Here is a 23,233-nt window from a genome sequence, read left to right as displayed (position 1 = left end):
CTTCACTTAGAATTGAAAAACATGATAAATCACTGACTAAACTAATGATGCACGTTTTGAAAAATGTTCCTCTCCATCCTCAGGGAACTCTTGACGTTGGGCTGATTGACTCAGTTTGTGCATCAGACAACCCTGATCGGTAAGATATCAAAGAATTATCAAACAGAAGAGTAATGCTGAGTAACAGGATTAGCAGGACTGTGACCATTTTGTATTCGGCTCAACTCTTTCAAAGTCGCTGAATTTAATCTTATTTGATATTTGGTGGCAATGACAATATCCACGTACATCTTGTATTTCAAAATAAAACATTTTTAACTCTGGAATAAATGTGAATCAGCTGCTGATTGACATAAAACAAGTTATTATTCAAACAAATGGATTTGAACACATGACACAGACCTTTTCCCTTTTAGTGTCTGATAACTGTCAAGTAAATGCCAATCGTTTTATCCAACTTATTTATACAACCCAGAAAATGCAAATGTTTTTCAAAAGTTTTTTTTATCGTCCTTTTTCAGGCCCAACTCTTTTGTCATCATCACTGCAAATCGTGTGATCCACTGCAACAGCGACACGCCAGAGGAGATGCACCACTGGATCAGTCTGCTGCAGAAACCAAAAGGAGACGCCAGGATCGACGGGCAGGAGTTCCTCGTCAGAGGTCGGAAAATATAATTTTTTTGACATTTATAAGCTTTTAAATTCATTATTATAGTGAGATGTCATTACTTGTCATAGGAACAAGTAAATATATTTAAATAAGCAACAGAACATGTCAATTACAATGATAATCGCTATATAAAATGGTGTCAAACCAAGTGGGTTACCAGGAAAACCTAGATAGTTGGTTTGACTGATTCATAAGAATTTGTTTACTTCCTAATAAAGGTATCAGCATTGGCTCCTTAAAATCCACATGGGTTGGGCTGTACCTATTGCTTACTCCTGCTGTCACTGTTACAGTAATGTCTCTCTCCTCCTGTGCTCTCCTCATCGTTCAGGTTGGCTGCAGAAGGAGATGAAGACGAACGCTAAGAGCACCTCCCTGAAGCTGAAGAAACGCTGGTTTGTTTTGACCCACAACTCGCTGGATTACTACAAGAGCTCCGAGCGAAACTCCTCCAAGATGGGAACTCTGGTCCTTAACTCCCTCTGCTCCATCATTCAGCCGGATGAGCGGGTGCACCGGGAGACAGGTGAGGATGAACAGAAAAGGAGGAGAGGGCAAGTTTAATCAGGGATTAGACCGAGGAGGTGAGGAGAGACATGTGCAGTTATGTTCCTGAAACATGTACCAGGGACTGGATTTAAAACCACTAAGTTACAGAGAAAATATCTCTGATAGAAAACCTGAGTCTCATCCCCTTAGTGTCAACATTAAATAAGTGTAGAAGCTGATAGAGATGTTTTTTACAGGTTACTGGAACATCATAGTGTACGGGAGGAAACATTCTTACCGCCTCTACACCAAGATGCTGAATGAGGCCATGAGGTGGACGGCTGCCATACAGGGAGTCGTCGACACTAAGACGCCCATCGAGACTCCAACACTGCAGCTCATCAGAGACATCAAGGTAAAACACACAGCCGCAGTTAGAGAGCTTGTAATGAGTCGTCAACAGACAAACTTGTATTTAACCTGCTTGTGTGTCTTCAGGAGAACAGTGTGAACCCAGACATCGTGGAGCAGATGTACAGGAGAAACCCCATCCTCAGATACACGCAGCATCCTCTGCACTCCCCTCTGCTGCCGCTGCCCTATGGGGAGGTCACCAGCCGTAAGTGAAACTGACTAACAACAACCTTTTCCTTTCTCTTTCTCATCATCTTCTTATTTCCCAAATCAGTTCTGTCTTAATTCAAAGGCTGTATACTCTGGAGTGGATGGTCTAGGCCGTATTTGTAGTACACTGTTTGTGTTTCTCTGTGCAGTCCACAGACAGCAGGGTTACGCCAGCCTGCAGGACGAGGCGGTGCGAGTGTTCAACTCGCTGCAGGAGATGGAGACTCTGGCAGACACGGTGCCCATCATCCAGGGCATCCTGCAGACCTGCCAGGACCTGCGGCCTCTCAGGGATGAGGTTGTGTGTCTTATATTTATAAAAAATAGTCATAGAAAAAACAGCAAAAAATGGAGAAGGGTTTATGATGACATTATATTTTGGGGTTGTCATGTCAAATTTCAAGAATCCTTTTAAGGAAGGGTTAGGTGTTAAGGGTGAAAGGTCAAGTTCTTGTGACTGTGACATTTCAGATACACCTTTGGGGAATTTCAATACAGTTGGCTCAACTATTCCCTTAGAATCGCAGGTTATAATAGGTTCTATTATAACATCATGATCATGACGATCCGTGTGTCTTTGGTGATTTGTAATTTGAATCTCTTCCATGTTTTCAGGTATATTGTCAGGTGATCAAGCAGACCAATCACGTGTCTCAGCCTAACAGCCCAGCCAATCGAGCACACTGGCACCTGCTCACGTGCATGAGCTGCACCTTCCTGCCCAGTCGAGTCATCATCAGATACCTCCGGTTCCACCTCAAGAGGTCAGTGTGTGTATTTCTTCTCTGATGTGTCGCTTATGGAGTGAAAGTGTCATTAATACGTGTGTGGTCCGATTCAGGGTACGCGAGCGCTTTTCCGGCACAGAGATCGAGCGCTACGCCACTTTCATTGGGGAATCCTTAAAGAAGACCAAGTCTCGTGAGTTTGTTCCATCCCAGGAAGAGATCGCCGCCCTGCTGGTGAGACAGGAGATGAGCACCACCGTGTACTGCCACGGAGGAGGCTCCTGCAAGATCTCCATCAATTCACACACCACAGCTGGAGAGGTGCGCAGCAAACAACAAACACATACACCTACATAAGATCTTCTTTAATGTGTAGTGAGTAATAGCGAATATTCACCTTACTCATCAATTATACATTTATTTATTCTGTAGGGCTCCACCATATCAAATAGTGTCTAACATTTGGTGTTTTTTTTTCCTTTATCGTTACAATTTATATAACAGTATATGACAGTGTTTCAAGTTGATAAGATCACTCTCCCTTCTCACATCCTACCTCAGACCCCACCTACCGGGTAACTTGGAGAGCATCTGTGTCAGAACCTTGTCAACTCCCTACTGGGGTCCCTCAAGATTCTGTCTTAGGTCCCCTCCTCTTTTCTCGGTACACCTTTCCTACCTAGGTTACGCAGATGACACTCAATAAATTCTCTCTTTTTCCCAGGCTGAAACACAGGTAGCAGCACGTATCTCTGCTTGTCTGACTGACATCTCTCAGTGGCTGTCCGCACACCACCTGAAAGTCTATCTTGACAAGACCGAGCTGCTTTTTCTTCCAAGGAAAGGCTCTCCCACCCTTGACCTTACTATTACCATCGACAACTCTGTGGTAGCCCCCACGCAGACCGCAAAGAACTTGGGTGTGACACTTGACAGTCAACTCTCCCTTACCGTCACCATTACTTTAACCACCCGCTCCTGTAGATACATGCTAAACAACATTAGGAGAATATGGCAGGTTGTGATTTCCTGACTCTTGTCACGTGTAGACTACTGCTTCTCCCTCCTGGCTGGTCTACCTGCTAGTGCTATCCAACCTCTGCAGCTCATCCAGAATGCAGCAGCTCAACTGGTCTTAAAACCTACCACAGTTCTCTCACACTACTCCGCTTCTCCGCTCCCTTCACTGTTACCCGTTACCAGTGGCTGCCCGTATCCGCTTCAAGACCCTAGTACTTGCGTACCGTGCTGCGAACGGATCGCCCCCCCCCCCCCCCCCGCCCCCCCCATCCACAACATGGTTAGACCTCAGCTCGTCCACTCCTCTCTGCATCTGCCAATTGGTTTGCTGCCCCCTCCCTGCATGGGACTCCTATCCTCTCAACAAACTCACGACAGTTAGCTGTCCTGGCTCCTAAATGTTGGAAACAAGCAATCCCAATCACATCAGGACAGCAGAAAGTCTATGTATCTTCTGCCACAGGCTAAAAAGATGGTCAAAGTCAAGTTGCCCTTGTGTACTGCACTTACATGTAGCACTGTACAAACAGGATTTCTTAAGAGCTAATGTACTAACATGATTCTTGCTGTTTTGAGTTTGTACCCTCATGGTTGAAAGCACTCACTGGAAGTCGGTTTGGATAAAATGTCAGCTAATTGATATGTAATGTAACATAAAGGTCAAGAGATGGTATATCAAAAGGACAGTTGTAGAGTTAATCAAATCTAAATTCCCGGGGCAAGCAACTAATGACAATGGCGGTCCTGACAACAGCTCCCATGATCCCACTCTGCTTCACAATGTCATCAAACTATGTCTTTTGTTATCGTTTCAATTGAGAGACTCGGATAGTGGCCAGAATTACATATTGTACATTTGAGATCCAGTTCTAGATCATGTAAATACATTTTAGAGTAGGAACTAACCAGTGTTCATTTGATGCTCCTGCAGGTTGTGGAGAAGCTGATCAGAGGTTTGGCCATGGAGGAGAGCAAGAACCTGTTCTCCCTGTTTGAACACAACGCTGTCACAGACCGGGCTCTGGAGAGCAGGGTGATCGTGGCAGACATCCTGGCAAAGTTTGAAAGGTATCGCAGTTCATTTACACAGTGGATCAGAAGTTTTAATGTTCTCGCAGCTTAGTTTTGTCATTTAAAGTTTACTTTAAATAATTTTCCGAGGCTGTGTGGCCATTTTCCATCCTGCTTTAATCTATAAGATTTGCACTGAGTTCAGTGGTTTTGCTGTTTGTTGGTGTTTTGCTGGATGTTTCTGTGTGTTGTTTTCCAGGTTGGCAGGAAGTGAAGAAGAGGAGGAGGAAGGAGAATGGAAACTCTACTTCAAACTGTACTGCTTCTTGGATGTGGAGAGCATGCCCAAAGAGGGAGTGGAGTTTGCCTTCATGTTTGAACAGGTGAGAAAAGAGATACACTAACAGAGAGTGATAGAAATAATTTCCCTCTAATTAAAGAGAAGCACATTTTTCTAAAAACAAATAAAAACACTATGGATTAATTCAAAATTGATTATATTTATCATTATATTTTATTATAATTATACTACATTTCTGACTTGTGTAGACCTTGTATCACACAATAACATTGTGATTTGTTTATGAAATAAATACAAAATAATCATATTTATCCATAATTAAATGACCCTTTTTTGTTTGTTTACCATCTTTTGTCTTCAGGTTTTTAAATAAGGCCACTTAACATTATTTATATTTATATCGAGACAGAGACACTTCTCATTCTTATTTGAAAGCTTAAGGCTATTTAACCCATTTGTTTAGTATAATATGAGTTGCTCTCTGTTTCTCCGTCAGGCTCACGAGTCTCTGATAAGTGGTCACTTCCCGGGGTCAGAGGAGACTTTGCAGCACCTGGCGGCGCTACGTCTCCAGTATCTCCACGTGGACGCGGCAGGTCGGGCCGGGTGGAGTCTGGGGACCGTCTATCCGATTGGACGTCTCCGCAATCGCATCCTCCACTCCACCAAGCCTGGCGTGGGGGCCGCAGGTGGAGCCGGAGCAGGCGGAGGAGCGGGAGACGGAAAGGGCCTGGTGGGAGGACCAGGAGGTGTCGGCCCCGCGATCGAGAAACGAAAGACCCCAAGCTTTCTGGACGGGTCCCTGAGGAGGAGCTTCAAGACAGGGTCCCTGAAGAAGCAGAAGGTCTTAGACCATTTACTACAAATCCTGAATACATTGTTGTAAGAAAAAAAAAAATACTAACAGATTGCTGATGTGTGTGGTTTCAGGTGGAGGAGGAGCAGATGTTGGAGATGTGGGTGAAGGAGGAGACGTCTGCTACACGGACCAGCGTCCTGGAGAAGTGGACCCGGTTGCAGGGAATGCCGCAACACCAGGCCATGCTGAAATACATGAGCATCATTAAGGAGTGGCCCGGATATGGATCAACACTGTTCGACGTGGAGGTGAGCGAATAAGAAGAGAAGTGGGACTGTGAAAGAAAATCCCGAAATATTGTCTTTTGAAATCTAATTTTTCTACCTCTATTCCCCCCCCCCCCCCCCACACACACACACACACACACTACAGTGTAAAGAGGGCGGCTTCCCTCATGATCTGTGGTTGAGTGTGAGCGCTGACAACGTGTCTGTTTATAAACGAGGTGAACCCAAACCTCTGGAGACCTTCCAGTACGAACACATCACCTTCTTTGGAACTTCGCAGCCCTGCACCTACAAGATCATTGTGGACGAGAGGGAGATTTTCTTTGAGACTCCTCTGGTGAGAAATCATTCTTTTTCTTTTTTCTTCTTCTTCTTATTAATTCACATTTTTATTCATATTTGTGTTTATCTATTTAAAACACTGCAATGACTCTTTTCTGCATCAACCCCAGAGCACATGCTGGGGCAATTAGAGTACGAGCGAATGGTTTTGAGTGAAAGCATAAAAAAATGTGAAATCAATAAGTCCTGCTCTCAAACTGAAGGACCACACTCTTAAATAAAGAGAGGAAAGACTAATTCATAACGTCCCGAGTGTCACCACTGTTACCACCGTTTGCAGGTCACTGTTAACGAGACTCACTCTGTGGTCACATTGTTCTGTTCACCTTCAGCTTTCGGGTCCATTACCGCCACCGTGCTCTGTTACTCTCTCCGGTTTAAACGTTAATCGATGCTCTGTAAAACCAACGTAATTTGGTTAAAAAAAAAATAAAAGTATTGAGATCGGTACCAATCTGCTTGAGAACTGAGAGTAGTATTTGAAGATTATTTTCTCAGTTAATCAATGAATTGTTTGTTATATGAAACATTGGAAACCAGTAAAAAATGCCAATGGGAATGTTCTGAATATATTGGCATTTTAGGTAAAAGAATGACTAAATAAACTATATCTATATTATTAAAAAATAGTTGCTCTATAATTTCCTGATGATCGACTGATGGATTAATTATCTAATATCTTTGGTTTTGAACCTTGGTTTGGTCGTAAGTTTCTTTTGACTAATGTTTATAAGCAAAATCGTGCAAAAAACAGCAGACGGATTTCCATTAAACTAGGTGGGAGGATGCGTTGTTGGTCAGTAAAGAAAAAAGAATGTCCAAATTTTTCCACATTTCTATCGACTTATCTGGAATGTTTAAGGGACTGGTATTCATGATACAAAACAGATTGATATCTTTTGTACTCTTTAGGTCGGAGAGGTCACCAAGATCATGAGAGCCTACATCAACATGATGGTGAAGAAACGTTGCAGCATCATGTCTGTGACCAGCGTCGGCAGTTCCTGGCTCAGGTGATCGCCACCAACCAGCCGGAGCCCTCGGTTTGTCCAGTGTCGATCAGATGCCTCGACCTCCTTCGTTGGTTGGTTGGTTTTGGATGGAGGTGGTCGCACCAACCAGCTAAACCTCATGGTGGAGTCGAGAGTGATGTGGAAGAGCTTCAGAAGCATAACGGGTGGGGGGAAGTGGACACGGAGACCAAACGCACACTCTCTCCTGGCCTGGGGTTTCACTTGGGACAAGGGAACCGTTTGATGAATGAGCATGACCAAGAATTTCAAATTACATAACCCCCTCCCTCCAGTTGTAGTCCTGCATGTAGGTGTTCAAGCACAATCCAAACTTCTCTCTGGTTTTCATTAACGGACAAACGAACCTCAGAAATTTACAAGCACAACTCAGCCTGTCCCAGGTGCCCCCCCCCCATGCACTGCCAGACAGAAGAAAAGCCACACGTCCTCACTTCAGTTCCTTTCTCACCCCTCCTCCCACGTCCAGAGTCTCTCTCTCTTTCTCTTCACGTGTCCTCACTTCCTGTTGCATCCTTATTTGCTGTCGGTGTTTCGTCACGATGCTGAATTCTTGTACTCGCTTGCTTTCTCTCCGTTCTCGTCTTTTTAACCGTGACATCGTCTCGCCTCCACCACTTTGTGACTGAGAAAAAGGACTCCATGATGACCAATCTTCTTCAGGGCTACTCGTCGGTGCCACTGTGTGGCAACAGGAGGTTTATGCAGCCAAATGAAGTGGCTTTAAATATTTCTGAACACTATCAAATCGATGTTATTGAGAAGAGAGAGTGCAGGTTTTGCTTCGGAGGCTCTGTAGTCACGTGACGCAGAGAGTCTGTGCATGGTTAGAGCCTTGCGTTGCTCTATAGAGAGAATATCAAGCAGAATATTATGAGACAAAATGTTTCCCTATCTATGTCTTCATATAACACAAGCAGCATAAATCTACTGTATATTCACATACATGTAAACATTAACTGATGTATCGTTTTGTACTGTATATCACACAATATAAGAGTTATTATTGAATTCCCAGTGGCCACTGCACTGTACAGTAAATTGAGGATGCCACACTAAATGCAATGTGACACCTCTCGATGGTGTCACTCTCGATGTAAGATATGGATAATGAATGGTGTGACCGCTGTGTGTGTGAATCAGATGCCAATACATCCTTCACATGCTGTGCCATTAATGTGACTCACTCACAGGCTATTGACATTTTAAAGTGTTTTAATGGATTCATCATCAGTGTTTTCTGTGGGAGTCGCTTCCGAGACATCAAATAATGTAAATCTGCGTCAGCTCGTTCTACTAAATGCATAAAAGCTCCAGATTGTCTCTGTTTTCAACAATGTCACTTTTACTACTGGTACTACTCTTATTACCTTCCCCCCCGGCCGCTATCTTAGCCACTCTGAAGTGCTGTGAGTGTGTGTGTGTGTGTGTGAGAGAGTGTATTTATGGTGTTATCCAAATTGTTGGAAAAGGACGGGCAAATGAAATATGAGAAAAGAGAAATAATATTACTGAGTGTATTCCTTGGAAATAGGACGTATTTACATGACTTACCTTTGCAAAGAACGGAGTCATGCTTGTGATTTAAGGGGAAAGCATGGGCATACAAGGGAGGGTTTAAGGGTAATTTATTTCTTATTGTACCGTGTGTATTGCAGTGGGTGTGTTTGGGAGGATAACGTGTTGACAATGTACTGGAATTCTATTTTATTTGCGTCTCAGTGGAAACAAGGGAACAGATAAAGACACTGTGAGGAACCGGGATCTTGAATGGTTTCATTGTGCACTGGGAATGCTGAGTCATCACTGCTCTGTGTGTATGTGCGTGGGCTTTTCTCGGGACTGAAAATGAAGTCTCTGATCCGTCAGCATCACCTGACAATGTGTCACTGCAGGTATACAGCAGCATCCCTCGTGTGGGACACCTCCAGAGGACAGAGTGCACAACAACTATACAGGAAGGAATACATGAGTAACACAGAAACATAACACAATCCAATAAACTGTCAGATTAGGTTGAGCTAAAGGTTATGAACTAGTTTGCAGAAACAATATGGATTTAAATCTTTCCCCCCGAAAATGTCTTCTTTCTTCTGAAGTTGAAGTCATCTGTTGTATATCTGCAGTGCAAACCAAGGACTTTAGAAATACTGAGCTCTGTGTTTTGAATGTTCCTGTGGCCCTGACTACACACACGCACACACACACGACCCACTGGGATCCTGCCTATAGAGTTAGAATAAACAGAACTCACTCTGAGGTTCCAGTTTGAACTTTTGGTGGTTTTAGTTTCGACTAAAATCAGTGCCAAACTCTGAGAAAGTAAAAAAAAAAAGTATTTATAAATAAGCCATATAATTACAGAGGAACCCGTAGCTGACTGTTCTTATTATTCTACACCTCTGGTTCTGTCTGTCACTGATATTACACTGAGGAGGAGGATGTTGCCCTGCAGTCGCTGGAGTGGGATCAGTGGAACACACAGATCACAAATCTGTCTGTAAGGGCAACTTCACCACAAAGGGTCCCGTTATCAGCCGCAGGCGGCCAGAGTGGGGCCCGTTCTCATGTGAAGCTATTTATCATCATTACATAGTAAAATATTGTGTTTGTTTGAGCAAAAAAAACAGAGAAAGAGAGAGATATGTGTGTTGTTCTTTTTTATTTGTAACTGGCTTTACAAGATTATGCTTTAATAAATTATTGGAAATTGTCCTCTAATGATTTGTTTGTGGATTTTTTTTGACACACACAGGCCGAAGAAGCAGGATGTTGGTGCCTTTATTTACTTAAATACTTTGAAAAGTATTTCCCTTTTTAAACGTCTTCATACTTTCACTTTTATACTTTTACTTTTGACATTCTGTACATTTAGCTCCAAATGAACACACTCAATATAATCTACAGACATAATATGTTCTTATCTAACTCAAAGTCTTCTTTGCTTTGACATTCATCATCTCCTACACCCTCAGTGAGATTTCTATAGGGGCCACCTGGCAATAAAAATACTCAAGAGTATTTAAAATAGTTCAAACCAACTCCACCTTCATGGGATATGGTGAAGTGATTGTTTGGTGCTTAAGTTTTATTGACCATTCACCAAAGTGCCTTTCAGTACAAATCCTATTCATGTACTCAGACACTATCAGGGGCAATTTGACTTATAACGTTCTATATATATGCATATATACAGTATGTGTATATAATGCACAGTATACACAAATATGCATCCATCATGCTGTGCCATCACACTCTATAGTATGTATCTCTTGCCCTCGGTATTTAGAGGTTTATATCATACATATTTTCTGTATTTTTATAAAATTGTATTGCCTATTTTATACGTTCCTGTGTACTAAGTTTAAACCTGCAAACAATCATATCATAACTCGTACCTTTGAGATCTTATTTTATATCTTGGGCCTACCATATTAAATCCCATCTCATATAGGAAACATTAAATTGTATATTTGTATACTTCTCAGTTTGACGTTCAGTAGGCTACCAAGGACAAGGCACATCCTGCGGGAACTGAACTGCGCACATCCTGCGCAGAAGCCCATTGCGCAAATGCTGCTCAGTAGCCCATTGCGCAGGAATTTTATTTTATTTTAATAGTGTTTGTGTCCATGTCATTTTATGCTGCTTTTGATGAGAAAATATTTTCTACTTTACTACATATATTTGACAAAGGGGAATCAACAGAATCCTTGTGGGATGCAGTAACTGGCAGTGAACTTTTACGTAAATGTGCAGGAATGTGGGAGCAGAGGTGATTGAAATATACAATTTAACACTTTATGTAGTCCTGGGTCCAGTGGACCCGAACATCACATATGTAATATAAATGTGTAGGGGGGGTGTAAAGTGTAAAGTCACTGAATATATGTTCCTTTATATGTTTATCACAGAAAATGAGCCAAGGCCAATGAGTCTCAGGTTTAAAAAAATATTTATCGCATCATTTTTCTTTTAGATTAACTAAAGTTGTCCATAACAGAAAATCTTTAATATCCTTCAAGGGCAATTTGATGTATAACCAGCAATCAGTGCACGAAAAAAAGAAACCAATATATACAATGTAAATAAAACACAATATAAAAATCCTATAGACTAAGTAGCAGGGGAAAATTTGCTTTTAATAAATTAATTGATAAGTCGACCAACAGAAAATTACCCGTCAACTATTTAGATATACTCGAAAACATTTAATTTTTAATTTCCTGTTGTGTTTCTAATAATGATTAATGTTGGTGACATTTCCTTCACAAATGGGTGGAGGTTGTATTACCTCTGCTAAGGAGGTTATGTTTTCATCTCTGATTTGTCAGTCAACAGGTTTGTGTAATAAACTACTGAACCCATAACCACACAACTTGGTAGGCTGCATGGATCAGAGATGAACCTATACGGCTCTGTTGAGCTCTACTTGAGTGCCAGTCTAGTGAATGAATCTGGAATCTTCTCTCAAAAAACATCCCCCCCCCCCCCCCCCCATAGGGTTTTATAGTTTGAAGCTAATGAGGTGTTTTATAAAGAGGTGGTCGCAAACGTCAGACCAAGTGAATCAAGAAGTGTGTCGTGTTCGCTGGCTTTTAATAAAGTTACACATAAAGAGAGAAGTTTCCTGTTGTCTATACGCGAGGACGCTACAATATGAACGTGTTCACCGTTCAAACTCATTATTTGTCATTGAGTTGCGTTCGGTTCATCGTTCTCATAAAAGTGAACGTGTTCAATGAGCGCGTTCTTTTGCGTTCTTTCATGCACAACACTGTTAATCAGGATAATTTATTTAGATTATATCGACATAAAATATATTTTGTCTGGGCTTGTTTTGTTGAAGAACATGTTCCAGATTTTTTTTATAAGGCCAATTATCACAAACAAACACACACACACGCGCACAAACACACACACACACACACACACACACACACACCCACACACGCACGCACACACACTCACACACGCCTTCCCTCCTCTCAGCGTCTCCGGTGCGTAATGAGTGTGCGTCAGGACGTTGCGCTCTGTTCCTTGTGGGTGAGTTCACTTCTCGGGTTTCAGCCGGAGTAGCCAGATCACTTCCTCCTTCTCTGCGCTCACGGGTTTGTCGAAGCTCCTCAATCGTTAAAACTGTGAAGTTACATCTGAGTTAATCTCCTGGACGATGATGATGGATTTGCGGATTTCGCTGCCTGCTCTCCTGCTCGTCCTCGGTTTGGCGACGGTCTTCGCTCAGTCTGACACACCTGGAACAGGTAGGAGAGGAGATCGTTGACTCAGTGGTGACTGAGGAGTTAGTGACAGAAAGAAAAAGTCTCTTTAACATTGATTTATCTGTTTTAGCTGTATAACTTAAAATTACTCCTCCATCTATTTAGAATAACTTCATTTGAGCTTTCTTTGACTTCAGAGTCCATGTTGGATAATGGGGACAAAACAGGACAGACAACCAAAACAATACAAACTTTATTAAAGCTGTTTTTAAAATCCACAATTACACTTCAGTTGTTTGTATTTCCTGGCTGAAGATCATGTTTAGTAGAAAACTTTAGGGGGAACTTGGGTAAAGGTTGTGTTTCTGTGTCTGTTGCTTGTGTGTATCATTGAAACCTCAAGGCAGGCACACTAACTTTCTCTTCAGGTCACCTTCTTCCGCCCTCGGGCCCTACAACCTATGCTTACAACCACCAGAAGTAGCAACAAACAAACTGACCCCACAATAATGAACCCGTGGAGGCACAGGGACAAACCCAGCTTGGGTCCTGCGTGGTCTGCTGACGATAACATGACTGGTCACGCTGAGGCCTTGTGTGTTTACTGTGCTCTGTCTCCATGGCAAATGTCCTCCGAGGATTAGCAGTAGTTACAAAAACCCCAGTGGATACAAACCAAACCTTCATGCCTCGTTTAATCAGCTCCGGCTAATCTCTCTTTTATTTAAATCGCTTGGACAATTTTCCTCGTGAAGAAAAAATCTGTCTTTGTAGATTGTTCAATTCTCGCTGACTGTTTTCTTTTTGTTTGTGTGTCCCTCAGCGTGCGAGAAAAAGAATGGAACAAGCTGTGAGGAATGTCTGAAAAATGTGTCGGTGAGTCCTGTGAGGAATCCTGTTGTTTTCTGCTTGGTTGACTTTGTTGTGCAACTTGTGTGTTTGATGGGAAAAGAAGTGTTTCAGTGGAGGAACTACAGCAAAATGGCTCCTCCTCCACCACCTCCTCATACTTGTCAGACTGGTTTGGACGCCTGCTCGACAGCCCCAACCCACACCTGGCCTGAATACCTCAGAATGCATTGTTTGGTTGAATAATAGAAGGAACAATTATGTGCTTTGGTTTTCTTTCCTTGGTCACAGTGCTTGTGGTGCATCCAAACCAAATCGTGTGTCACATACCCAGTGAAGACCATCCTGCCCCCCCACTCACTCTGTCCACTGAATGAAGCACGCTGGGGGCTCTGCTGGAGTAAGAGCGTGCACGTACACACACACACACACACACACACACACAGTGAGGTTGCTTTTATTTCATTTATCTGCACATGAAAGAAGAACAATTATTACATTCTCATATACACAGTCACACTTTTGTCAAAATAACATCACCCAATTATTTTTGTAACCGACTGTGAGTTGATTTATTTTTTTTTATTTTGAAGGCAGCTGTGGACCTAACGTTGTGTTTCTGTCTCTGTCTGTAGTGAACTTCCAGACCCTGATAATCACCTTGGCGGTGCTCGGTGGAATCATCATCATCGCCTTCTTCGTCTGCTTGTTCTGCTGCTGCAAGTGCGAGAACTTTGGGTGAGTTAGAAACCGAGGTTGTGTTTAATCTGGTTCCTCGGTTTTGCACGTTAACCCTTAGTCCGCCCTTTTCATTTCAATTCCTACTAATATGTCTCTCCCTCCGAGATATGTCAGAATATACAGATCATGACATGAGTCCACAGTGTGGGCTTCTTGTTACTGAGGATTATAGAGTTTAGGTGTATGGATGAAAATGGGTCCAGTTGTGTGTTATATTAGAAAAGGTTAAAAGTAGGAAACTTACCTTCGTCAGTAAATCATTTCCCTTCCTTCATATTTGTCATTGTGGTCTCTGTGTGGAGCTAAACTCATTTCAAGGTGAAGTGATTATGATCTGTGGGTTTTATTAGAAGAAACGTCAGGCTAATCGCTTGCAGATAATAAAGTCAAATACTGAACATTTCTGTTGGCTTTGGAGTGGTCACCTGAAGGTTTGTGCACAGACAAGATCAAACGCACGCGATGTATTTTCCACGATCTATAACTAACCATGACCTTGTGTTGTGTCCCTGTGTGTCAGATCCTCGGGTTTTGATAACAAGATGCAGCGACAAACCGATAAGACGAAAGCAAAGCAGGCAGAAAGGTGAGCAGCATTGTTCTGTGCATGGGAAACTGACTGTGTAACTCAAGGCTGTGTTCATGTTTTGTTCTTTTGTGTTTGTTCCTATTTCATGTACAAATGTTTGTAGTTTATCCAGTCGTTTTTCTCTGCTTAAAGCATAAAGCGGAACGACGCGTCTCCACTTCCCACCACCCAGAAATGAAACAATTGATGACACGTGCACCCGACCAACCAGTCCCTCAGTCTTAGCTGTCAATCATCATGTTTGACCCCATTCTTATAGCGTCACATAACTAATCATAAACAAACATTCAGGAAAAAGTAGCAAACATCGGCTTGGCAGGAAGCAATCTTTGAGAAAAAAAGTTATTTCGATTTAGTTTGGTCCTTGTCCCATGCATTAACCTGGAGGAGATGGGACTGGTAACCTATACCGTAGCCGATCACCAGGTGGTGATCAAGACACCGTGGCTTCACTTTTTGGGAGCTGTCAGGTCGTCCCTCTTTATATAGAGCCTATGGGTTAAAGATGTGTTTCAAGAGACAGTGTCCATCTCCACAATAACCTAAAATGTCTTTATCTGATTAGCCTGGTTACAAAGACAATCGTTGCTATTATCAGCAGATCAACCAGCGAGTTATGGAGGGACGCAAATACCACTTCAGTCCTACTATTTTACCAAATCTTGACTAAATTCACGAAAAGTCTTACCATGTGCTGTTGAGCTAATTTAGCAGTGAAATTGAGAATAATCAAATTTGACCATTAATTCATGTCGACAGGTTTGTCTTCACCAGGAACAGTTTGTTTCCACAGAGCTTTCTCCCCCTTGACCAAAAAAACTCACACTTCCTTTTTCAAGTAATTTTGCAATAACTTGTATTTCCTGCTACACTTATGTTTCTCCTAATATTACATAAGCCATTCAGACTGCGTTCAGCTTTTCGCTATAGCACAGTGAGGCAACATGTTTGTCAGCTCTAAACTTTGAAGACTGACTTATCGAAAAATGCGTGCAAATTAGTTTGCTTAAATTGGAAGTGGGCTTTTTTAAATGCACATCAAGTTTGAGTTACTGTCAGCTTAGTCAACCTCTTGATTTAGCAGTAATTTCTATTTTTTCATATTTGCCTTTACAGTACAAATGCACATACTTTATTTATACATACTCATACAATGGCTCCATAATTGCAAATCAAATAAAAACTTTTATGGCTTAAGGGTGAGATCATAAAGTTCATGTCACCTTCCCCCTGTGTTATTGCTTTTCGGTTGTCTCTTAACAGTCATTCGCTACAGTGCAAATGACGTACCTGCAGTAGCTTTGTTCATAGCCATACCAGGTTCCATCATGTGTGTTTGTGCGCGTCCATCATAGCACAGCTGTGAGTGGAAAAATTCAAACGTCACACTGTTATCAGCCCAGACTGGTTTGTGGTCACATGACTATTGGGAGTGTCTGAAATAAAGATATCAGTCGTCAGTTCATAGCTCATCAAAGAATGTTTTGTCTTCACAGGAGATCTGAGATGAAAGAGAGACACGATGAGATCAGGAAGAAATATGGTGAGCTCTCTTTTTTTTACACATATTGCAACACAAACAGTGCAGACAGGATTTTCTGATCCTTAAAACAGAAAGTGATGCTTTTTTTTTACTTTTGATGGGAGTATTAATTGGATAATCCATTATTATTTATCTAATAAAAACATATTGATGCTTCTTTAAGACATTTGCAGAGTAATGTGACTATTTACCATTTACTACCCAATTCTCATTGATTTGTTAATCTTCTATTATGTATCCTTCCATCCCATTACAGAGAAATTGGCTGTTTTGCAGCAGCAAACTTCAGAAAAAAGTAATACTAATTAATAATAAAATTGCAATATAAACTTCAGGAAATGTTTAAAAATACCTGCATTAACAATCCAAACAGAGTACATACATGTGAAGAGGATTGCACATATAAGACATTGAAAGTACACCCACATAAAACAGGTATTTCACAGAAAAAGCTGCATGTGTTGTGTAAGGTTTCGTATGAATTGTGTGCAAAGAAGACAAAAGATGTTAATTAAAAAAACTTTTCTTGAAGGTGCTGGCAGGCAAATAATGTTTTGATTCCCTTACGTTGGCTGAGTGTCCAGCTGTCCAGCCTTTACGCTGAGATAAGCTAAAAGTCTTGAGAGCTTGTGTTTCCCAATCGTGAAACTTTTATATTAATGATTGACACTGACTGTCGATGTCTCTGCAGGTCTAAGTGGACAAAACCCATACTCCAAATTTGCATGAGAGCATCAGATGGACCTCCCTGACCTCTGAGGACTTGCATCACCGACAGCACCAGACTCCCTTGCTGTTGTGCTAGAAGACATGAGCTGAGGATGAACGTAAACTATAATAATGTTATGTCATAGAAGTGACTCTAGTGTCATTCAGCCAATGATCAGGAGTGAAATGTTCACTGTAATGAACCGAGAGGCTGTAAGTGATGGAGAGAATAGGTCTGTCATGTGGCTGCTGTAGCATCAGTCCACTTATATTTATTAGATTGATTTCATTGTACAGATCGGACAGAATCATGTTTGGTAGCTGAACAGTCCCCCCCCCCCCCCTTTTTTTCAAACAAATTTGTTGCATCTGTACATTTTCAAATGTCACATGTTTTTTGTGTTGCTTTGAATCGCTGCTGAGCTCAGAAATACATTCAGAAATGATCCTTATTTTTTTTTACTTTGTGTATTTTCTTCTCATTTGGTTGTTTTTATTGTGTTGTCACTATATGTCCCACTCATAACAATTTGTTTTCACATATTAAGAAGAAGGAAATATCCATTCTGTAACATTGAAATGAAATCTTCAATTTAAAGCGATCACTAGCAGTTGAAATCAGTCAAATTCTACCATTATGTAAAAGACTTCTTAATTAATTCTGTCAAAGACACTGGACTTTTGTTGTGTTTCATTGCCTGGTCTGCATCTTGTTGCATAAAGAAACATATTAACCTTTTTATATTATATGTCTTGACTTTTTCTGGGTTTAAAAGAAATCTAAGATCATTGTAAGTAACTTTAAGCAGGTTTATTCAAAATAAAGCTTTATCAAAAAAGACTTGATATGATATATCAATTCTAGCCATATTCAACATATTGCAACATAATTTCATAGCCAAACATTACAATTGTTTGGTTTTGGATGTTACACCACTGCAGCTACCAAAACATTAGTAACCAGTTTCAATGCTTGATTTAAATAGTCTTGGCTGATGATGCTGCACTTTGCATGTGTTAAGTAAATACATGTTCAAAAGAAACCAAGGAAAGTACTTAAAGGGACAGTTCACAAAAAAATGAACACTCACTTATTAGTATTTACTCAACACTTTTGGAGATTCAGCGGTAAACTGCGTCACAGCCAAATCCAATACAATTGAAGTAAATGGTTACTGATTCTTCAAACCTAAAAAACAACAGAAATGTCCTCTATTGTCCTCCTCTAAAGCTGAATTAGTGGGATAGATTATTTTGTTTCCAGTCCAATATGAATGATGGGGCTTACTGACACTTGGATGACACCACAGGAGCACTATGGATTATTTCTTTCCTGATGTTCTTTTCCATTTATATTTGTATTGGATCTGGCTGCAAAGCTGTTTACCGATGAAAGTCCAAAAGTGTTTGGTGGACTCAACACTTCACCCACCAACAGATAATGATTTTTTTTTTAATTTGTCTGTGAACTATCCCTTTAAAGAAAGGTACATTTAGATTATAATAATAAAAAAGTGTATCCTTGTGTCCAACTCTAAATGTGTAAATACTGGTATTTCTCCCTTATGCAAGAACAAATAATCCATATTCTGTTGGTATTCAGAGGTTTAAATGTAGTTTCAGGTCTTCAGCTCGCGTGACCGAGTATTTTGCATCGCTGCGCGCTCCCGCGTCCGCGCTCCCGCGATTTAGGAGTCACGTGGTCCGGCGAGAGCCAATTGTTTATTTGCAACAGCGGTTCCAGGCGCGCACCCGTCAGTGTCGGAGACGAGAGGACAGAAGGCGGCGGAGACCCAAATAAAACACAATTCAGCCATTCCTGCGAAAAGCGGCGACAGAAAAGCAGCCGACATGTCCGAGGAGAAGCCAAAGGTGAGAGATGGAGGCCGAGGTTCACGGGGATGGTTCAGTGGAGCCGCCGCCAGACCAGTGCTCAGATGTGCGGGATAAAATGGCCTGGTTTGCACGTTTCTGTGAATCGGCGCAGTGTTTGTGTCGCAAATGAATGAGCAGCCGCACACCGACAACTAACATCTAGGCGAGCGAGCAGCCCACAGCGGGGACAGAGAAGGTTCGATCCCCGCTAAGAGGCGCCTCGGAGATCTGTGTGTGCGGAAACGATCAATTACAGCGTGATTGTCATTAGCGGATTTTTTCCTTTGTCGAAACGGGACCACGCTACGTGCGCAAATGCCGCAACTGCAGCAGCTCCATATGGCGCTAACGCAGGGTGACGCACTCGTATTAAAAAAACAAACCTTGTTAATTCTTCCGCTGTTGTGTTTTTCTAAACGTGTTCGATTAGAAAACGGTCGCACAACAGTTAAACAAAGCTGCTAGCATCGTTAGCCGCCGGCTGCTAAACTCAGCTGCGTTCCTGAAGGGCTGGCGTGCCGACCAACTAGCCTGGAGCTAATCATGCTAACGTTAGCATGTGTGTCTGCTCGGCAACAAACATGTTCCAACCTGAAATCCTCACGCTGGTTTGTTTTGGTGAAACTGTCTTTAAACCAGAACCAGCGTGGTTCCTTCAGCACACGTCACTGTTGCACTTTGACCTGACCTTTATTTTGAAATGACGGTTGAACTGTGCAGCTCAGTCTCATAACGTGCCTGGTTAACTGCCCTTAACTGCATTGTGTCTCAGTGTAAAGCTCCTAATGTCATGTGTGTGGTCTGTGTGTGTGTGTGTCCTCCTGGTTAAGCTGCTGGTTTAAACTGTCCTTGTTAATCTTCGCAGGAGGGAGTGAAGACCGAGAACGATCACATCAACCTCAAGGTTGCAGGACAGGATGGGTCGGTGGTCCAGTTCAAAATCAAAAGACACACACCCCTCAGCAAACTAATGAAGGCGTACTGTGAACGACAGGTGAGCCCGAGGCCCCGCATGACTGCTTTTTAAAATGTCCTCCTCAACAGCAACATGTAATTATATTGGTGCTTTAATGAACCCTTCAGCCTCTGCATCAGCAGGATCACTGCTTTAACTCCTGTATTTATAACCCTCTGCTCCTCCAGGGTCTCTCAATAAGGCAGATCAGATTCAGGTTTGATGGGCAGCCTATCAATGAGACGGACACACCTGCACAGGTAACACATCAACATTATATTCCCTTAAAACCTGCCTGACGACAGATTCAGGCGTTCACTGTCTCTAAATACCCTTAAATCAATATCTTGTTGAAAAGATGATTTTAACTTGAGCTTCTGTTCCCTCTGCTCCTCTCAGCTGGAGATGGAAGATGAAGACACCATAGATGTTTTCCAGCAGCAGACAGGAGGCCACTGCTAAGTCCCTCCCATCTCATTGACGGCCACCCTCAGACCACGCCCCCTCAGACACCTTCACTGTCCCTTCCCCCCTCATCGCTCCTCTCCGCTTATTATTATATTATTCTAATTATTATTATTATTTCTTCAGTTTCGAGATGTCTGTCATTGTTTCTTGTCAGGTGTGTGTGTTTGGGGGGGCCACTCAGCTGTTTGTATACTGTCTAAGCCAGGACTGAACTTTTTGTGCGAGTCAACAGTCGCTCTGCTGGCCAATCAGGAGGACCCTTTCCGCCTGGTGCAGCAGGCTGTGATGGGACCCGCAGCGTGCCACAGCTGTGTCCGTGCTTCTCATTCACTCTCCAGTGAAAACGTAGTATCCAGTAGTTTGTCCGGTTTTCATCCAGCAGGGGTCAAGCGCGGGGCTCTGCAGGTTCTGTCCAGGGGTCAGAGTCAGTGGGCATGAAAAACGTTTTGGAAGTGGAGGCACTGTCTGAACTAAATACACACCTGCCTTCCATTTCACTTCGCTCTCTCGTGTGTTTTTTGTCTGAATGGTGGTGACCCCCCGTCAAAATGTATTTTAATTCTCTTCGCCTTTTAGGTGCTTTTGCTAAAGACTTCTGCAATGTTTTTCTATTTTTGATTTTTCTTTTAAGAATTAACCAGGGGGCTTCTTGATGATCATTCTTTTTTTTTCTTCCTGTACATAAGTATCAGAGCGGATGTTAGATAAATGTTGTGGGGCTTGGACCAATACTCCAAAGACCGAACTTCTGTTTCATATTTGCTGTACTTGGATCACCTATAAAAGCAAACTGCAAGGTTAAAAACTGTCAGATTTTAAGGGAGTTTGTATTTCCTTAATGTCATTTGCTTTTTTTCTTCGACTGTTAATAATTTAGAACTTTTTCTTTGGGTTTATCCGTGGTACAGACTTATTTTTCAGTCATGCTTCTAGGGCCAGCTGTCTCATCTCTGTATTGTCCTTGCAAATGTAGGCTGATGGGACAACTGATTCTACATTTGCTTTGAAGAGGATCGGCCTCCCCTTTGAGCAAAGATAATCCAACAAAAGTCGGTATGTTAGCTGTCATGCATTGCTGAAGAACCTTTTATCTGCTTTGTCAACTGTTGAGACGATGCGTTGCTGGTGTGCACAACACAGACTTTGCAGGCCAATTTTATAACTGCGGTTTCTGAAAACAGTCGAGATGTCTCACTTGGTGAGAAGGATGCATGCTATATCGGGAAGGCATAGAGGTCAACCAGTGGCGTTTGGGAGATAAGTGTTCCGTACCCTTGGTGCCCAGTTCTTTGTACATGGATAAATACGTTGGTTTGATTTGATGGTTGATGGTCTGACACAAGCTTGGATATCTCCGCTAGTATTAAAAGAGTCAGTCATTCAGCTTAAAACCTGCAAAAAGTACAAACTTCTTCAGAGTGAGTTGGATCATTACAACCCTTTTCAGTTAGTTGTTTTTTCCCCCATTGTCCTTATTTTGGTCAGATAAGCCCACAAGTGATCAGTATTGTACAACTTAATGGGGTTAGAGTTCCAGTTTCAGGACTTGGGCAATCTACAGGGAGGAAAGAAATATAATATTTATAAATGTTATGTTTACAATAGTTTTAAATCAAAATAAATTATAAATAGTTTCTTTACCTTTTTAGAATAAGTCATCTATTTGTACATCAGGAGCTGGTCCTTTTCCATGGAGTCCACCATGTTTGTACGGTAGATCAGAATGGACAAACCAAACACTGGTTCAAGAGAGAACCTTTCATGTCCATGCGTTACTCAAAGGCCCCCTTTGCTTGGAAATGGAGGGATATTCACTTGGTTTGACACCAACATACTGAAAAACGCTTCATATAAAACCAGTGGAGTCTTGGAATAAATGTAATTCGATGTATGATCCAGAGCGAAGGACCATTTTAAGTTTAGTATGTTGTGAACCATTTTTGTGCAGACATGAATTAAACTCTTCCATTGAAGCAGCGTTTTTTTGAGGAGGTGTAACCGGCCCTGTGGATTCCACTTGTTCTTAAATGTAGCTTATTGAACTTCAGCAACACTAGAAAGGTGCAGTTATATTAGAGAAGTAATTAAACTGTAGTCTAATGTTTTAAACCTGTTTTTGAGCTGATGTATGAAAACGTGTTCAGGTTTCACCCTATTGCTATCTGCTGTTATCCCGCTGTCCCCTCATTTGTTAACAGAGAGTTTGTGGTTCCTCCTGCAGACGCCCCTCTGCACGAGCCAGTCACAAGTTACGATCTTGGCTTTCAGCTTCCCCCTCTCGCTAAATAAGAGCACAGTTATCAAGACAAACTAATCAAGTTAGCTGGACATAGGAAAGCGTCTTTTCGAGCCGGCCGACATGAGAGCTAAACTTCAGTGTACAAAGAACAGGGTCCAGGTTTTTGTCATGTTATTCGTTTCTCTACTGATTTGTACATTATTTGTGGTCTTTTACTACTGTATACAATAAATATAGTTTGGTACTCAGATTTACTATCACAAGAGTCATTATTTTTGCGTTTGTTAATTATAAAATGTAGCAACTTTCAGTAAATAATGGGATGTATTCGGTGGAGAGTGTGGTATGTGGCCTAAATGGTAAAAAGGCAACTAGGTGGCGCCACTCAACCATGACAGGGGGTACTGGTCTTTTGCAAGGTCCGTGTTTATGCTTGAAAAGGTTTGAAAGAGATAAGAAAAACCTACACACACACAGAAATAAAGATCAAAACAAAGAATTACACATAAACTTGAAGTGTGATGCAGGAAAAATACCAGATAAAAGCTTTCTGATAAATATTAAAAATGATTTACATTGAATGAGGCAGGTTAAAATCTGTTATCAAATACATCAGAGGATGATTATTATTATCTGACAGTGTATCACCTTCCAGGATGTCCTGTACCACCTGAGGCCTGATGAGGAACCTGAGATCTGATCTGATGAGACTGAACAGTTGCATTGAGATTAAATGCGG

General features: G+C 41.8%; 3 protein-coding genes across 3 annotated transcripts in view; all 3 read left to right on the top strand.

Annotated features, from left to right (window-relative positions):
- myo10l1 (myosin X, like 1) overlaps nucleotides 1-10,015 on the top strand; it is a 42,790-nt gene extending 32,775 nt beyond the window's left edge. Inside the window, 14 exon segments of the mRNA XM_062397701.1 lie at nucleotides 84-139; nucleotides 522-664; nucleotides 1,005-1,199; nucleotides 1,420-1,577; nucleotides 1,661-1,781; nucleotides 1,936-2,084; nucleotides 2,402-2,550; nucleotides 2,628-2,835; nucleotides 4,466-4,602; nucleotides 4,805-4,928; nucleotides 5,343-5,690; nucleotides 5,777-5,953; nucleotides 6,078-6,269; nucleotides 7,187-10,015. Coding sequence (XP_062253685.1) covers nucleotides 84-139; nucleotides 522-664; nucleotides 1,005-1,199; nucleotides 1,420-1,577; nucleotides 1,661-1,781; nucleotides 1,936-2,084; nucleotides 2,402-2,550; nucleotides 2,628-2,835; nucleotides 4,466-4,602; nucleotides 4,805-4,928; nucleotides 5,343-5,690; nucleotides 5,777-5,953; nucleotides 6,078-6,269; nucleotides 7,187-7,291 — 2,262 coding nt within the window. The 3' untranslated portion in view covers nucleotides 7,292-10,015.
- Nucleotides 10,016-12,341: 2,326 nt separating this feature from the next.
- pttg1ipa (PTTG1 interacting protein a) lies at nucleotides 12,342-17,699 on the top strand. Its single transcript, XM_062397700.1, has 7 exons — nucleotides 12,342-12,569; nucleotides 13,351-13,403; nucleotides 13,668-13,776; nucleotides 14,012-14,114; nucleotides 14,638-14,703; nucleotides 16,203-16,249; nucleotides 16,941-17,699. Exons 1-7 carry the CDS (start codon nucleotides 12,479-12,481, stop codon nucleotides 16,976-16,978), a joined length of 507 nt encoding a protein of 168 aa, XP_062253684.1. The 5' UTR covers nucleotides 12,342-12,478; the 3' UTR covers nucleotides 16,979-17,699.
- A 976-nt stretch (nucleotides 17,700-18,675) lies between these two features.
- On the top strand, nucleotides 18,676-22,744 carry sumo3a (small ubiquitin like modifier 3a). Its single transcript, XM_062397231.1, has 4 exons — nucleotides 18,676-18,829; nucleotides 19,698-19,826; nucleotides 19,976-20,047; nucleotides 20,187-22,744. Exons 1-4 carry the CDS (start codon nucleotides 18,809-18,811, stop codon nucleotides 20,247-20,249), a joined length of 285 nt encoding a protein of 94 aa, XP_062253215.1. The 5' UTR covers nucleotides 18,676-18,808; the 3' UTR covers nucleotides 20,250-22,744.
- The last annotated feature ends 489 nt before the right edge of the window (nucleotides 22,745-23,233 follow it).

This window comes from Platichthys flesus, chromosome 10 (genome assembly GCF_949316205.1).
Source record: "Platichthys flesus chromosome 10, fPlaFle2.1, whole genome shotgun sequence".
NCBI classification, from domain to species: Eukaryota; Metazoa; Chordata; class Actinopteri; order Pleuronectiformes; family Pleuronectidae; genus Platichthys; species Platichthys flesus.
The sequence above is the reverse complement of the archived record's forward strand: the minus strand, read 5'-3'. Positions and strand labels throughout refer to the sequence as shown.